This window comes from Acanthopagrus latus, chromosome 5, assembly GCF_904848185.1.
Source record: "Acanthopagrus latus isolate v.2019 chromosome 5, fAcaLat1.1, whole genome shotgun sequence".
Taxonomy (NCBI): Eukaryota; Metazoa; Chordata; class Actinopteri; order Spariformes; family Sparidae; genus Acanthopagrus; species Acanthopagrus latus.
In genome coordinates, this window is record NC_051043.1 from 28,120,561 (window position 1) to 28,136,999 (window position 16,439).

At 41.5% G+C, this 16,439-nt stretch overlaps 2 protein-coding genes across 2 annotated transcripts; one reads left to right on the forward strand and one right to left on the reverse strand.

Annotated features, from left to right (window-relative positions):
• Positions 1–1,862: 1,862 nt before the first annotated feature.
• p2rx2 (purinergic receptor P2X, ligand-gated ion channel, 2) lies at positions 1,863–6,308 on the reverse strand. The gene is made up of 12 exons (XM_037099258.1): positions 6,145–6,308; positions 5,385–5,520; positions 5,197–5,268; positions 5,040–5,115; positions 4,855–4,951; positions 4,381–4,461; positions 4,096–4,249; positions 3,805–3,935; positions 3,634–3,724; positions 3,482–3,547; positions 3,301–3,378; positions 1,863–2,320 (listed from the first exon to the last, which is right to left on the reverse strand). Exons 1-12 carry the CDS (start codon positions 6,306–6,308, stop codon positions 2,222–2,224), a joined length of 1,245 nt encoding a protein of 414 aa, XP_036955153.1. The 3' UTR covers positions 1,863–2,221.
• A 1,197-nt stretch (positions 6,309–7,505) lies between these two features.
• pes (pescadillo) lies at positions 7,506–15,241 on the forward strand. The gene is made up of 15 exons (XM_037099257.1): positions 7,506–7,681; positions 7,880–7,959; positions 8,581–8,734; positions 8,877–8,986; positions 9,229–9,400; positions 9,519–9,608; positions 9,865–9,981; positions 10,152–10,229; positions 11,354–11,443; positions 12,679–12,809; positions 12,910–13,035; positions 13,809–13,993; positions 14,183–14,340; positions 14,440–14,607; positions 14,838–15,241. The coding sequence occupies exons 1-15, from the start codon at positions 7,658–7,660 to the stop codon at positions 14,910–14,912; spliced, it is 1,758 nt and encodes a 585-aa protein (XP_036955152.1). The 5' UTR covers positions 7,506–7,657; the 3' UTR covers positions 14,913–15,241.
• Positions 15,242–16,439: the final 1,198 nt, after the last annotated feature.

Genomic DNA, 16,439 nt, shown 5'->3' on the forward strand with positions numbered 1-16,439 from the left:
GGCAAGTCTGATGATGCATATTCGTTTACGGTCGAGCTTTTCCTTCATGTTGCGGTTGTGAAGATAGTTTTGATTGTCATGTTTGAGAGATTATCGGGGGCTGTCGCAGTATTCTTGATAACTGTGATGAAAAATGAAACGCTGATATCATGTTGATAAGATCGTGTGAGTTATCCACCGCAGATTTTAGGCCTGCTCACCTTTTATTTATGAGTTGCTTTTTCACAAGTAATTAAGTGTAATTGTAAAACTTTTTGTAGTTTTGTTTTTTCTTACAGTTTTGGCTGCAGACTCGTGATTTGAGGGTAATTTGTTTGCCAAAAAAGACACAAAATACACAGTAAGATGGATCTTATTGGTAGTGGCTGCTGCATCTTTACATTGCAAGGTCGCTGGTTCGATTCCCCTGGTCTGTGTCAAAGTGTCCTTGGGCAAGATCCTGATGTGCTCGTCGGCACCTTGCATGGCAGCCACCGCCATCAGTGTATGTATGAATTACAGTAAGTAAGTTGCTTTGGACAAAAGTGTCTGCTAAATGTTGTGGTGTTTTTAATTTTATTTCTATAGATATTGCAATAATATTGTCATCATGAAGTTGTTTGGCCACAAGTAACGTACATGGTCTTGAGGAGAACTACTAGGAGGAGTATAAAGTCTCTTGGGGCTCCAGAAGAAAGCTGCAGTGTTATCTGATAAATTCCCTCCAGTGATTTCACTCATGTTAACGTTGCATTCGAACACAGTTTCACTCACTACAGACAGTTTAAGATATAAATGACGTAAAACCAAAACAGCAGAGCCAGAGAAATTGTCTTTTTTGCTCCACAATTTCTTCTTTATTTTAGAGACTTGGTGCCTACGTTACCCACAATGCAACTTACCCCTTGAGCGGCATCACTGGAGGTAATATATCAGATTACGTGCAGCTTCCTCTGAAGCTACAAAAGGCTTTACACAATTGTTTTTTCCCCACATATGCAGTAGTTCTCCTCAAGATCTGGTGGAGTTGCCCTTTAAGTCTTCCTCTGATGACAGTCTTTACATTTTAGCATTTTCTACACTGATGATAAGAAAACACTGGACGTTTCTGGCTGGTTGTAAGTACATGTTTGTTCTGTTAAATGTGAGAATCATTTGGTGGTTTGTGATCACTGTGAACAACAGTGGTCTTAACCGCTGCACCTCCCTCACTTTAACCTCATTGCCCCCTCAGATGACTCACTTTGCCTGCGGATGGGTGTCTCCTAGACAGATAATCACATTTCAGACTCTGATCTGAGGCGCAATTAGATTGTCTCTTTGGAGCTTCTTCCCTGACACACACTGCACATGTACGAACGAAGGAATGAGAGCACTTGGAGGGCCTGAGACTAAATTCTTTACATTTTCAAGTGTTCGCCTCTCAGTACAGTCAGACAACGCTCTTTTCTCACTCTTTACACGTCATAAACACCATTTCAACGCAGACGTGTCATCGTCCATCGTGCTCCTCCATCCATCATGACAGATATCGATCCATTAGACTCGAGTCTTCAGCCTTTCTTCACCGCTGACATTTGTATTGCTCTCAGGCATCCAGATGGATTCACACTTCCCCACAATCTTGTTAGAGAAACCCTTTTATGGGAAAATGCTGGTGTTATTTGATTACGGCTCATTGCTCTCTCCTCGTGCGTATCCTGGCCGCTTCCTCCTCTAACCTCCAGTTATGTCAGGTTAAAGGATGAAGCAAATGGATGTGAATATTCAGATCCCTCAAACATGATGTGCACTTCTTTTTTATAAGGCCGATTTGGTTCTGTTCATGTCACAAACTTGAGATAATAGTGGATATTTATTGCAATACATTGACAGAATGGGCATTGGTTGAATGGTTTGTAATTCTTTTCAATACTCAAATATGTTTCTGCTGTGAAACTGACACAATAAACACATTTTCTAAGTGTGTTCTGAAGTCATGTCAAGTGAGAGATTGTACAGTCGGAGTCCATCAAGGTTTGAGAAGATTTCTGAACGGAGTCCACCACGCGGGAAGAGACTTTGTGAGGACTGGCTGTCTTTCGCTTTCTGACAGTTTATGTTCCCACTGAAAACAGCGTAGCGACTGCTGGAAGTCCACAACTCAGCCGACAACCTGAGGAGATGCCGTCGTTGCCACAGCCAGCTGACGGAGGAGAGTCCACACTCTTGTCCAGCGAAGACTGAGGCAACCGTGATGATGTCACAGCGGTACGCCTTCTGACAGGTCTGAGTGGTTTGAGCCGAAGCTGTTGATGTAGCTGAGCTCTGTGGAAATGGGCACCGGGGGCTCCTTGATAACCTGCAGAGGACAGATATCCTTCACTGACAGACCCTGAATATGTTTTACACTTTATATATCGTTATTCTGCAGAGACAATGAAAGATGCACCACAGTCAGAGAGGTGGAGTGTTTTAGGGCACAGAGAAACAGACTGGTGGGGTTTATTTTACTCTTTTTAAATCCTTTTTTAAATGTCTCTTATTATATTGTCTTCTGGTTTTCTTCTTAATGCCGTCACATGAAGCTCTTTGAGTGTATTTGTTGTTGAAAGGTGCTGTACAAATACGCTTGCTTTGCCTTTGTTCTGTTCAAGTGTCCCAGTAAGCCCTGACAGTGTGACAGTGAGCCCCGAAACCAAAGCAGCTAAACTGCATTCAGCTGTCTTTAATTTTCCAATGTGAAAATGCCTGTGCAGACCTAAATAAAAACACATTTGTAAAAGCTTTTCCTTAAAAAAGACACAACAGCATGATGCATTAGAGGGGCTCTGTTGATCTTCTGTGCTGTGCTGGAAGCTGGTTGTTCTGTTTATTTTAGACAGACTCCCTGAGGCGCTGAGACGAGGCACTCAAGAAATGTGCACAAAGTCACATCCTTTGGACTGTCGCTGAAACTCTGATTGTCCCTCACAATGAAATCCATGGTCCATTCATGCTTTAGTGCCCAAAACACATAAGAGCTTTCGCATAATGTCTGAGACCCTCCGTTTTAGCTCCTGTATCTTTAAGGCTCCTCCTCCTGAATACCCAGTCTGCTCTGATTGGTCAGCTCACACATGTCTGAGCCAGCACCGCTTACAACAACAGAGCAGCTTTGCTTAATGAACTCTCATGTGCAGAAAAAGCTGCGTTTTATGAGCAGTGTTTTCTGTGGTAAAGAGGAGCTTCTGTTGGTGCAGACTTTAACTTCTCAACTTTGAAGATCTTTTAAGGTATAAAACAGAAAAAATAAAAAGGACCATTTGTGTTGCTGTTGAATACACGATGCCATGTACTCACTTCATCAAACTTTCTGTCACTGTAGACTTCATTCTTGTCAATAAACGTCAGCATGATCCAGTCGCAGATAATGGTGCACTGGAGGGTTGAGATGTGAAGAAAACAACAGTTTGTGTTGGAGAAAGCGATATCTGCCACTTCAAAGTCTCAAAGATAAGACCGGAATGTTGTAATTACTCACAATCCCAACAGAAGTCATAGCAGTCACTGTACTAATGATGGTCGGAATGGGACTGAATTTACCGGCCTGAAAAACAAAATGAAGCAAAATATAACAACAGTGACCAGAGTGAGCTGAAAGTGAAGTGTAGTGATGACGGAGAATGCTCTCACGTGTCCGTGAACTATGACATCCAGACGGATGCCGTAGGCTTTGATAAGTGTCCGGGACTCTACCCCATCCTTTCTGTAGTATTTGGCAAACCTGGAGAGTTGTATAGAAATCATGAGTGCAGGTTGAATGCTGAACAATAGAAAAGTCGGTGTTGGGTGCTGGGAGCTCACCTGTAATAGTAACCAGAGTTGGCCTGATCCTTTCGGAGATCAAGACGACGGAAGGCGTATGTTGGTTTACAGTTTGAGGGATCGATGTCCAGGTTACACTTCCAGTTGATGAAAACTCCAATAACTCCTCCCTGACAAAACAAAACAGACAGAGGTGGAAGAAGTGGCAGCTCAGTTTGTCTACTTCGACTAAGAATGAATATGAGAAGGAGTCTTGTTCAACATTTTTTAAATCAGAAATCATCATGAATCGAAACATTAGCACATGCTGCAGTGTTGATTAATACTCACAGTCCTGCAGAGCTCAGTGAAATTCTCCTTCGCCTGATGTGCGATGTAGCCCAGGCGGAAGTTCGGACAGTACGGCTCCTTCTCCTCATGATAGTGACACTTATTGAGATATTTCTGCATGTCACGCTTATTTGAAGCATCTTTGATGTTTCCCCTGCAAAAGACAAGAACAAGAGCTCATCTGTTGATGTCCAAAAGCTTCAGTGTGTGTGTGTGTGTGTGTGTGTGTGTGTGTGTGTGTGTGTGTGTGTGTGTGTGTGTGTGTGTGTGTGTGTGTGCGTGTACCTCAGCACTTTAAATTTGGGGAAGTGGATGGAGTTTCTGATGAACACAGTGAAATTGATGGCCTCCATTAACGCTGGTTCTCTGTTGAAGACACCAAATAATCAGAGCCGTTGTATTCGGCCTCCATCAGTTGGTTTCAGGCCAAGAAAATGGTAACAGACATGTTTTGTCAACTTTGTTATGTCGATAAAAATCACATCATTGTCCAAAGAATCGATAAAATATCATATCGCGATTTACACCCCTAGCTGATATCAATAAAACTTCATCCAAACACCCACCCTGCCTGTCTGCACTGATGTAAAGACTGACTGTTCTGATACTAAAATACTAGAAATGTCTGACCAGTTAATTTAACAACTTTCTGTAGTTTTTATATCCCAGATGTGGAACTCGTCTGTGGGTTTGGGTCTCTAACCTGACTAGAACTTGACCTACCGACATGGCAGAGAGTTATTTCATCGTCTACCTTACCGTACTACAGCGTACTCCTCAATAGGACACCAGCTTTGGACCTCACAGGTTTTGAAGGTGTGGTTGTAGTACTGAACACATCTGCCCGTTCTTCTGCCTGCAAAAAACAAATGTTTAAACATATGTGCGATGAAATACAAACCAAACAAGCTTGAAGAAAGACTGTGAGGAGTAAAAAACAGTACCATGGCCATCAAAGTCAACTTCTCCCTGGACACAGTCGGAGTCTTTTGTGCAGTTGGCATTGGCGACACTGAAATGCTGAAGTGAAATAAAACAGGTGTTCAGTCGTGAGAGAAAACAGGCGTTCACATGTCTGCAAAGCTTTTGATGACCTCTCACCTCAGCGCAGGTTCCTTGACTCTGATCATACGTAACTTCTCTTCTCAATATCGTACTAATCACATCACCGCCCTGTGAGGGAAATGCATCAAAAATGCAATCAGTCAGTCCGGGTTACACAACGATGCTGTCAGAGTAAAGGAGGTGAAGCATCCTTGGTGGTGCTGCAGCGTTTGTTCTGAACTCACCTCTGATGGTCGAGCGTACTCCACAGTGTCCAAGATGTCATCTCCAAGAACCGCCGTGCCTTTCATGAGCGTGTAAACGGAGCTCTCCGGACGAGTCTCACTCTCTTGGTAGGCTTTCTGACTTATGAAGACATACCTTCAGGGCGATAGAACAGACGGACCCAATATCACATTTTGTGTCATGACGTCAGTTTGAATCAGAGGCATCAGATTACCCCTGAATCAGTTCATCCCTCTCTGCTGAAGCTGAGAGATGAAAGAAAAGATGACGCACTTCCATCATAAAGCTCGATACAGCTAATCTCAGGAATAGTTAAAGATTTGAAATATTCAGACCTCTGGAAGAATAAGATGTTTAAAGAAATTGCTCTCCTCAGTTCAAGTTACATGCCTAATAATGGACAAACACCCAACCATCAATGTGTTTCCATCAATTATGCTGTTTATTTGTCTCCAGTTAATTGCAAATGAGAAGCATTTCCTCTCCACAAAACTGCAATTTATGGGTTTGAGAATTTAAAGCCACAGTGCATTTCTTTATGTTTATACTCCCTTTAGCACACAAAAACACATTGCTGGCAAAATAACAATAAATACCTCATTGTAACTGCTAAAAGAAGCTTTAAACTAACTCACAACACATCTGATAACAAAACAGCTAGAAAAATAACCAAGGTGAAGTTACCAAAGCCTTTCTCTGTCATAGATTGTCCTTTTTACCACATACAGTGGGCATGCAAGTACATAAACATGAGCTTACCAGATGAAATAGGTTATCACAAGAAACTGCACGCCTCTGTATATGACTCCAAGAGTTCTGTTTTTAACCACCATCACTTTTGGTGTCTCATAGTCCCAGAAACTGAGAAAATACTCCTTTACATAGTCACGTAGACCCGTGACGAACTGAGATCCTTCACACATATCTGCAGATGTCCTTGCAAAATCCTATTTTGCTGGTTTTCTGTCTCTTTGTTTCCGTCTCACTGTCTTTTTTTTTTCTAACCCTCTGCAGCTGCTCAGCTCCAATCTGCATCTCGCTCAAGCATCCCTGACACCAGCCGGAGAGAGGGGTAGGGGAGAAGGGGGTGGGGCTCGGATGTGGTTGAATCATGCATTTTATTTTATGTCAGTTTATTCTGATGATTGTACAGCTTTGGGGTGTCTCTAGATGGTTCATCTCAATACAATGCTTATTATTCTGCAACTCATTTTGTAGACATTTTAAACATTTAGGCTGTGCTTTTGGAAAGAAAGATTGGACAGTAAGAAGACTGGAAATATTTTTGATTTATTGGGTTGGTGTATCTTTTGGTCATTCAATTTTCTTTTCAGAAATGGGCATTACTAGACAAAAAGTGTTTTAATATCTTGTCTTGTTTTAAAATAAGAAAATTCTAATTGAAATACAAGGTGAGGTTCCTTTGTTCTGGTTATTCAGGATCAACTCGAACAGGAATACATCAAAAACTGATGAGGCCGTTTTTGTCAAGTGAAAAATCATACAGGAGTAGGACAGCACAGTCCTACACATGGTGCTCATTCAGTCTCCTGATATGAAAAGACAGGCTTTCGGTGGAAGAAAGTAAAATTAAACCATTTCTTAAAATGTGCTCATCCATGTTGGCATGGAAAAGAAAAAGGTCTTGTATTTCAACTGTTTGTTCCGTATTAAGAAACAAAAATCAATGAAACTTTTTAAAATCTTTTATTCTAACACGCGTATCTGCAATCAAAACTGAATGACCAAAAGTTACACTGACCATATTGTCCCTGTATTGTCTGTATTGTCATATTTATCTTAAATATTGCAATAACATACAATGCAAATTAAGGCAAACTTAATAATGTATACTAAAACTGATGTGTGTGTGCACTGATGTACAAGAGAAGCTAAAATAAGACTGTGGGCTTTACTTCCCTGCTGGAAAAAAAAAAAAAAAAACAGCTAGACCAGCACCAGAACACAACATATGCTGGTCTTGCTGACCAGTCAATAGCAAGACCAGCATATGTTGTGTTCTGGTGCTGGTCTATGCTGGTTTTTCCAGCAGGGTTGTTTGTTTGCTTTCTTTTTGTACAGGCGGACACACGGGCGACCCTTCATCTGGGGTCCTCATTACTGTTAGCACCGCCTCCTCTGCGCATGTCAAACGACACGTGCATCTGCTGCTGCTGTCGGTTGCGAGCGTTGTGTTCGCCCGTTAACAACTTAACTTGTAGATAATTATATTTTTCCCGAACTTGTGTGGAGGATCACATATCGTTTGTAAATGGGGGGTCTTCAGAAGAAGAAGGTGAGTGTTGACGTCGAGTCGATGTCAGGCTGAGGCGCTTTAGCAACATGGTTAGCTAGTTAGCTAACGGAGCTAGCTGAAGTTTGTTTTTTCCTGAAATCAGCGTGTTTGAGGTCAGAAAAGCGACTCAACCTGAATGTGAATCGAAGTCACGTTGTTGCTGAGAGTGTGGTGTGCTCGTCTGTCTCTGTTTTACAGTACGAGAGGGGCTCAGCCACCAACTACATCACCAGAAACAAAGCTCGCAAGAAGTTGCAGCTCAGCCTTCCAGATTTCAGGTAACTTAATGCTGCCACGGTGCTTGGAACAGGATTGTGCGATTTGGATGAAGTCATTATGTGATTTTAAATAAGTGTACACTCCGGTGACTATTGAATGTACACATAACTGACAGCAAGTCAACAGATGAACAATATATCTTCCTTTAGTGAAGGTCGTAATGTCCACTTTTTGTTGAAACTGTTGTGTGCATGGCCAGTGAGGAGCTGTAATCTCGTGCTGATGAGTTGTGTTGTATACTGAGTGGTGTTCCCAAGATTTTGTAATTCCCACCCAGTAATGAAATGTAAATACATTTATTTAAGTACCATTTTAAGCTACTTTGACTTTACTTGGTCATTTCCATTTTCTGTTCCTTCATACTTCCACTCCTCTACATGTTGTAAACAAATATTGTACTTTTTACTCCACTGTATTTATTTGCTATATATGCTGCATCAGCACCAAAGCAGACGATATGTAAATTAATTTATCTGCAGTTGTATTTATATATGTATAATGATTTTAATAAATCTAAACTTTTACTTATGTATGACTTTTTTTTTGTACTTTATACAACACTGATCCCACCTCTATCAGGCTGGACATGTAAATGACTCTGATTGCTCTGTGATTTTCAGGCGACTGTGCATCCTTAAAGGAATCTACCCTCATGAGCCCAAACACAAGAAGAAGGTTAACAAGGGCTCTACCGCCGCGAGGACCTTCTACCTGCTCAAAGACATCCGCTTTCTGCTGCATGAGCCCATCGTTGGCAAGTTCAGAGACTACAAGGTATGACGGGCATATCTTTTTATAACCAAATATGATTTCATTGAAAATGGTTTGCTTTTGCCTTCTGTAAATGTAATTTGTTATCTGCAGTGATGATTTAAAGCATGAATACTTCCTAAATGTCAGTGTTTTATGTTTACAGGTATTTGTACGCAAACTTAAGAGGGCTTATGGAAAAACAGAGTGGTCTGCTGTGGAGAGACTGAAGGAGAACAAGCCCACCTATAAATTGGACCACATCATCAAAGAAAGGTGAGACGGTGTTATTCAATACACTCGACATGGGAGGGTATCATTTAGCGTATCTGATTTTAGCCATGTCACGTTAAATTAGAGAGTGTCAAAAGAAATCACTGAGAATTGAAGGTAAATGCATTTTATAAAATGTTTTTGGAGCTTCTAATGTACTAAGAAACTAGTTATCCTTAAAAAAAATGTGTAATTCACACTATATTGAGTTGTATTGACTAACTGGTTCTCGTTTGTTATGGCAGGTACCCCTCCTTCATCGATGCCCTCCGTGATATCGACGATGCCCTCTGCATGTGCTTCCTCTTCTCTACCTTCGCTCGTACGGGAAAATGTCACGTTCAGACGATCCAGCTGTGCAGACGCCTCACTGTGGAGTGGATGAACTATGTGATTGCATCTCGTGGTCTCAGAAAGGTGACAGTTTACACTATATACAGCAACTATGTTTGAAATATAAATAAAATGCTGGTCTGAGGGTATATTGATGTGTCTTGAGTGCATTCAGTAATGACTCTTGTGTGATTCTTTCTAGGTATTCATCTCCATCAAGGGAATATATTACCAAGCTGAGGCGATGGGACAGCTCATTACATGGCTGGTGCCTTATCAGTTCTCTCATGATGTAAGTAAATGATGAAATGTTGTCCAGGGGGGATTAGACTGATGCAGTCACTTGAAGGATTGCACTGAAGGGTGACACTGAGCCAGTGTAATGTGTTGTTTCTTCTTTTTTTGTGCGACTGTTGAGATCAGTTCATTGACTGCCCAGAGCACTTTGCGTGCTCCAGGGATTATAAATTACTATACATGTTTGCACTAGTGTTAATAATTTTACCATTACTTAGATTTAGTGTAATTATTTTTGTTTGCTCTTTCAGCACCCAACAGATGTCGACTACAGAGTAATGGCGACTTTCACAGAAATGTACACCACTCTGCTGGGCTTCGTCAACTTCAGACTCTACCATTCCCTCAACCTGCTCTACCCACCAAAGGTAAACTGGATTCAGTTTTACAGTTCATAATGACAGATTTCAGTAAGATTCCAGATTAGATGATTTCAAGTTATAAATAGTGATGCTATATGATTGCAATTTGTATTTACGACTGTTTGGTTGCATGTTTGCACACGTCTACTCTGTTAATATCTTTACTTCTTTTGCAGCTGGACAGTAAATCAGAGGCGGAGCTGAAGGAAGAGGATGAGGAGGACTACGCCATGAATTCAGAAAGCTACTTGGAGGTGAGGTTCTTAGGTCTTGAGGCATTTTAAATGACTCACTCCTACCTCTAATGGTTCTAATCATACAGATGGTTTCAGTTTTATTTAGCCATATTTCTGCCTTCACCTCATTTAAGATTGGGGCAAGTAGAATATTATTCATGACATGATGGCACTGAAAAATGGCATCACATCACAGTGACAGTGGTTGACCACCCAGAGTAACAGGAACTTTTTTTCTAAAAAGACTCACTGATCTTGACATTTAAAATAAACTCACAACATGCTTTACATGATTCTGTTATTAGTACATTACAAATACATTTGTACTCTATGAATGAGGTTTATAATCTATGTAAGCATAAACCAGTTAATAAGGGGGAAATTCTGGTCAATCATTGAAAATTACAGTCCATTTAGACTTAAGACAGTTCCGACCAAAAACAGCACCGTGTCAAGATATCACACTAATATTAATTAAACCTGTTGCAACAATCATCAGGTAGTAAACAGTGGACTTACCATGTTCATCTAAAAAGATTAATAAACCAGGAGCGTGAGCTTGCTCATGCTGATTGGTCTCCTAATATTGCTGCTAACCAGATAATTATCCAGCTGTATTGTTCCACCTGCTTCTTTAGCATGCTGTCAAAAATCATGCCAAAATTAAACACATAACCAACACAGCTGTCGAGATAACCTCATAGGGCTAAATTATATGGTCATTACACACATTAAAACTTCAATAGAGCAGGACATCACACACCACTGCCCTCAGGGTGTAAGTACAGATTACTACTAACCAGGCCCAAGTGTGCATTGTATTCACTGTTTACCATTTGCATGTTTCTGTTGTGTTGTGCAAACTGTACAACAGCACGCACATCTAATATTATTTAATTTAATTCAGTTTATTGACAGACAAGTGTGTCCCTGCTGTGTCAACACACCAACTGTCTGAACTCGGCCTTGTTTTTTCTGAATGGATCTTATTCTCACTTATTTTTATTTTTTTTATATATTAATATGTAGTGTGCCACATGTCCTTGTGGGTATTAACAGAGATAATATGTAAACTTGTGTTATTGGGAAAGGCTTGTCAGGGATCGTCGATCTAATCCTGTGGGGTTTTTTTGGCTGTGCAGAAACTGTCAGCACTGAGTGCCAGTCTGGCGCGGGTGGTTTCCTCTGCAGAGGAAGAGGAGGCTGAGCTCGACCAGTTTCCTGCTGAGGGGGTAAGAAAACCAAATTTCACACACTTTCTTTGAATACACTGAAAATAAAATACTGGTATCATGAGATGAATTTAAATAGACTGTTCAACACTGGACTATTGCCTTGCTGTAAAAGGTACAAACATGGTGTAGGAGCCACAATGTGCATCTGTTTTGGATTGTTTATTTTTGTTTAGGCAGTGCACATCATTATTATTACTATTGTTGTTTATTTTTTGTCATCTTGTTATGAGTTCAGGTAAGAGGAAGTGGGTTGGGCCTCCACATTATTTCATCTGCGCAGTTTGTTTGTTGGCGCTCCAGTAGACAAAGAAGGTTGAGTGAGGCCCTATATTTTTTTCTTTGACCGTAATTTTGATGTAACTTTGACCATCATTTTTCTACTTGATTTTGATCATAACTTTCGTTAATAAACCCAAGAAACATATCTGGAATTGGACTAAAGTTTTTCATTCAACGAGTCACAGAAAGGAGCCTGCTTAGCCTCTCAGCGGACTATTTATAAATTAAATAAGACGCTACACATGGCATTGGTGGGTGTTGTTGTTTTGCTACCAAGCTAACAGTGCTGAAATGTTGTCTGTCTACGGGACGCGACACGCAGTTAAATGCACTTACATCCAGCATTGTAAATCGTCAATATATTTTGAAATGTCATCATTGCATGCAGGAAAAACAACAGTTGATAGCATAATTGGTCTCTGTGGGCAGAGGTGAGAGGTCACATATCCTCTAACTGGAGGAGTAGAGCCATTTCTAAAGGTGTGAGACTGGGGGATTGCAGTTTCATGTTTGGTCACTAAGGACGACGTGTTTCTCACCATGTTATCTCGCCTTGTATTGTCCAACTGGTTTGAGCTTCCCATCTATTGGCCCTGTTTCACAACAGACACTTTGTCAGGAACCCAGAAACCCTTGAATCAGCTGGTCAGTCTGCTCCGTCATGACTCAACCACCTGTTGTGCTGCAATTAATTCATAGCGCCCCCTGCTGTTGTAGATTCAAAATAGAGGACATTTGCAATTCTAAGCAGGGAAGCATGGTGGTATTTGCAAGACATGCTGTTTTGTTTCTGACGTGCAGGAAAATAGCTTCATATGCTGCCATCATAGGCACCTTGTTTGAAAGTGTTTTTTGAATTTAGTCATGCTTTGTAGTGGCCCATCATTCATGAGGGTTTTACAAAAACTGTACAGAAATATTGCTAAATGTTTTCCTTGATGCTTTTTCATCAGGAGGACATGGAAAAGATGGAGACCATGGAAAAGGAACAAAAACTAATTGAGGCTCAGAAAAAAATGTTCCAGGGTCTCAAATTCTTCCTCAACAGAGAAGTTCCCAGAGAGTCGCTGGCTTTTGTCATCAGGTGAGCAAGAGCTGCTGCAGTAAGAGTCACAGGACGAGCAGAAATAATGACCTCAACAGTTTTCAACTTAAATCCATTCTCAATGTTTCGTGTCCCCCAGGTGTTTTGGTGGCGAGGTGTCCTGGGACAGATCTGTGTGCATTGGCAGCACGTACGAGGTGACAGATGAGACCATCACACATCAAATCGTTGACAGACCCAGTATCGACAAACAGTACATCAACAGGTAAAGAAACTTTGGTTTTAATTGTATTAAACTATTTCTTTCCTTTCAGACATGTAGAGTGCACCTCTTTAATACCAGTTAGATCTACAGTGCATTTCTGAATGCACTCTACAGGAAGTCTGTGCTGTTTAATTGTGCTCCGCTCTCCTTTTACATTACCACAGGGTCCACAAAGCATCCTTTTCAGAGCCATCGCTCTCTCACCTTAAAGCAACCCTGTTCTTCATCATGTTCGACACGCTGCCCTCGTTCTGTTTTTATGTACATTTTTATTGAAGTTTCACACACAGAGAATACAGACGGGGAGAGATCAATTCACTCAATCAGGGAGCCATTACGGCCGGAGATTTACTCCCTACATTTTTAATAAATCATCGACAGCATTCAAGGCAACCATTAATTTACAGACAGCCAGTCAGTAAAAGGGCTCCAAGTAAACATATATTGATCCAGTTTGCCCAGTAGGGAGTATGTAACCCTCTCGTAGGCAGCTAGCTGTGCTGAAGCTAGCTGTGTGTTGTAGTCCATTCTTCATAAGAAGGTGGGTATTTTTTCCTCCATTGTCTTGGTAATATCTGTTTAGCTGTTGTTAGAGCCATGCTGCCCTGTTTCTTTATCCTGCCCTGCATTTGTAAAGAGTCACCACACTTCTATCATGCTGGCAGACTCCCTCGCCAATAAATTTAACAGAAGAAAAAACAAGATGCGCTGATTATTTGTATCCATAGGAGGTTATTTTCATAGCTTTAACCGCGATGCTAATTGTTTTTCAGGTACTACATCCAGCCCCAGTGGGTGTATGATTGTGTCAATGCCAAAATCCTCCTGCCCGTGGAGGACTACTTCCTGGGAGTGACTCTGCCGCCCCATCTCTCTCCATTTGTGGAGGAGAAGGACGGAGACTATGTGCCACCCGAAAAACTGAAGATAATGGCCTTACAGCGAGGAGAAAAACCTGGTACAAACTTCTGTATACCTCTGACGTCTCATCTTTCAGACACCTTTCACCTTTTTTATAATTTTCATTTGGATGTTGATGTTTTTGTCTTGTGACTTTATTACACAATTTGTTGGGCATCATTTTGTATAGGCTATGTAAATCCAGACACCATGGCCAAGTCATTAACATAATTTATTTTTGTTAAAGCCGAAGAACAGGAGGATGAGGAAGAAGAGGAAGATGGGGAGGATGAAGATGAAGAAGAGGACGAAGATGATGACAACGAAGAGGAAGATGACGACGAGGAGGAACAGGCAGAAGAGAAGAATCTTAAAAAGATGGAGAAGCAAAAAGCCCAGGGCAAGGTAAGAGAGGTTTGAACCCTTTTCTGTCTTTTTTCCTGTTTCTATGAACGGGAGTTGTTGACAAAATCCTTCTCAACTCATGTCTCATCTTTTATTTAGTCTCTACAAGTCAAGGTGACGCCTGGCAAAATGAAGGTGGAAGACAAAGCACGCTTGGACCAGGAGGAGAAAGCAGAGGAGAAACGTCTCGCCATCATGATGATGAAGAAGAAAGAGAAGTACCTCTACGACAAAATCATGTTCGGAAAGAAGAGAAAAGTCAGAGAGGTATGTTCCATTTTGTTATTGATTGATTTTGGATTCATGGGTAGATAAGACTGTTAGTTCAGATAACATTCATACATTCTTAACAAAGGATTCTTTATTTTCGGGTTCAGGCATCTTATCTCTGGCTGAGAATGTTTAAATGTTTAACTGCTATGTATAGAGTCACATTCAAGCCCGGTGATGAACCCCCAGAGTTCACTGACCTCTGAACTCTTCATTCTCTTTTACAGGCTAACAAGCTGGCTGCCAAGAGGAAAGCCCATGACGATGCTGAAAAATCAAAGAAGAAAAAGACCAGAAAGTGAATCATCTGATGAAGTATTTGTCAGACTGACTTTATTTAACTCCCTGAGGTAGAGCGCGTTACAGGTTGATGTGTCATTAAACCTGTGGGTGTGTTAGAGCTCTGTTAGTGAGCTACGTGCACCGTGATGTGGGTGCAGTGACCGCTGCATAATTCCAACATGAAATGCAGGATGTGGAACATGCTAACTTGTAATTATTAATGTAAAAGTGTTTGCTTTGATGTTGTTTGTATGTATTGTTCTACATGACACAAGATATTTCTTCCTATGTTGAGATCTGTACTTTAAATGGCCTGTATTTTAAAATAAAAACACAACTTAAGACTTTCCTGATGTGGACTGTGGACCATCACTGAAACGACAACAGCTGTCAAGCTCTCAAATTACTCTTGAATAACTTCATTGCTAATGGCACAAATGTAAACACGCTAGCAGCTGTAGCTTTTTCTTTAACTTGGAACTTGGCCACTTTAATGCCAGGACTCACCTCCCCACATGCAAACTAATACGTTTCCCCACCTGTGACCTTAAAACAGTTACCAAACTAGAGACTGTCTTGCAGTGGACACCAGCCACACGGTCGGTTATGGAATCCCATGTAAGTCTTTTTCTGTTAATCAGAATACCAATAAAATAAGCCAATTTTAAATGTACAGAGTAACTAAAGTAATCAAAGACAAATAGAAAATAGAAATTCCCAAGAGAAGTACAAGTTCGTCACATCTGTACGTAGTTACCTTCCATCACTGGGTGAAAACATAACCAGCTGATGCTGTGGCAGCTGGTAGTGAAGTTGAGACGTCTTATTCTTGTTTAATCATAACTGAGGATTAATTATGCTTCGAGCGAGCATTAGCCTCTAAATAGCAGTTAAGTCACTTCCCACAGCTGTGTATGGATCAGAAAAGATGCTCACAGACTTGGAATACAGTAGGCCTGTGTCCACATCTGTGCTGAAGGCTGAGGTCACTACTGTGCTGCTGTTGGCGGGTCGTCTTGACTGATGTGTCCACACATGGGCGGTGGGCGTTGATGACGAAGGAGCAGAAGCCCCTCGGCCCTCCTGACGATGCTGCTGTGACCGTGGCAGGCCAAAGGCCAGGCCAGTCATGCCCCGCTCTCCTCAATCTCCTCATTCAGTTTGTGACACTCCCTGCCCCCTCTCACCCTGATCTGCATTCCACACATGCCCACCCGGTCCGGGTCTCAGCCTGGCACTCTGGGTCCCTGCAGGCAAGGGCGCCTCCCTGCTCAACAAAAGCAGCAGTGTGGCGCTGGATGCATGACGAGTGTGGGATGAGCGGCACGAAAGGCAGTGTGCCTCGCATGAATCAGGGTCACAGTGTGGAGAGAGACAGAGCTCACACGTACTGTAACTGATGGAGCGTTATGACCACATATTGCTACATCCTGCCGAGCAGAGCCAAATAGACTGTCACCCCTCGTTTGATTGTTCATTTCTTTCTCCATTGAAATGTCTGTGCTTGTCCTGCACAAGAGATTGTACTGAGAATGGCAGGTTCCCAA

Excerpts from the sequence above, each read along its gene's own strand:
- p2rx2 (XM_037099258.1), bottom strand. The coding sequence starts at position 6,308 with ATGTGTGAAGGATCTCAGTTCGTCACGGGTCTACGTGACTATGTAAAG. Across the intron at positions 3,936-4,095 it reads TCACTGAGCTCTGCAGGACT|GGAGGAGTTATTGGAGTTTT; the intron begins GTGAGTATTAAT and ends TTGTTTTGTCAG. Across the intron at positions 2,321-3,300 it reads GTGACAGAAAGTTTGATGAA|GTTATCAAGGAGCCCCCGGT; the intron begins GTGAGTACATGG and ends TGTCCTCTGCAG.
- pes (XM_037099257.1), top strand. The coding sequence starts at position 7,658 with ATGGGGGGTCTTCAGAAGAAGAAG. Across the intron at positions 7,960-8,580 it reads CTCAGCCTTCCAGATTTCAG|GCGACTGTGCATCCTTAAAG; the intron begins GTAACTTAATGC and ends TGTGATTTTCAG. Across the intron at positions 14,608-14,837 it reads AGAAGAGAAAAGTCAGAGAG|GCTAACAAGCTGGCTGCCAA; the intron begins GTATGTTCCATT and ends TCTCTTTTACAG.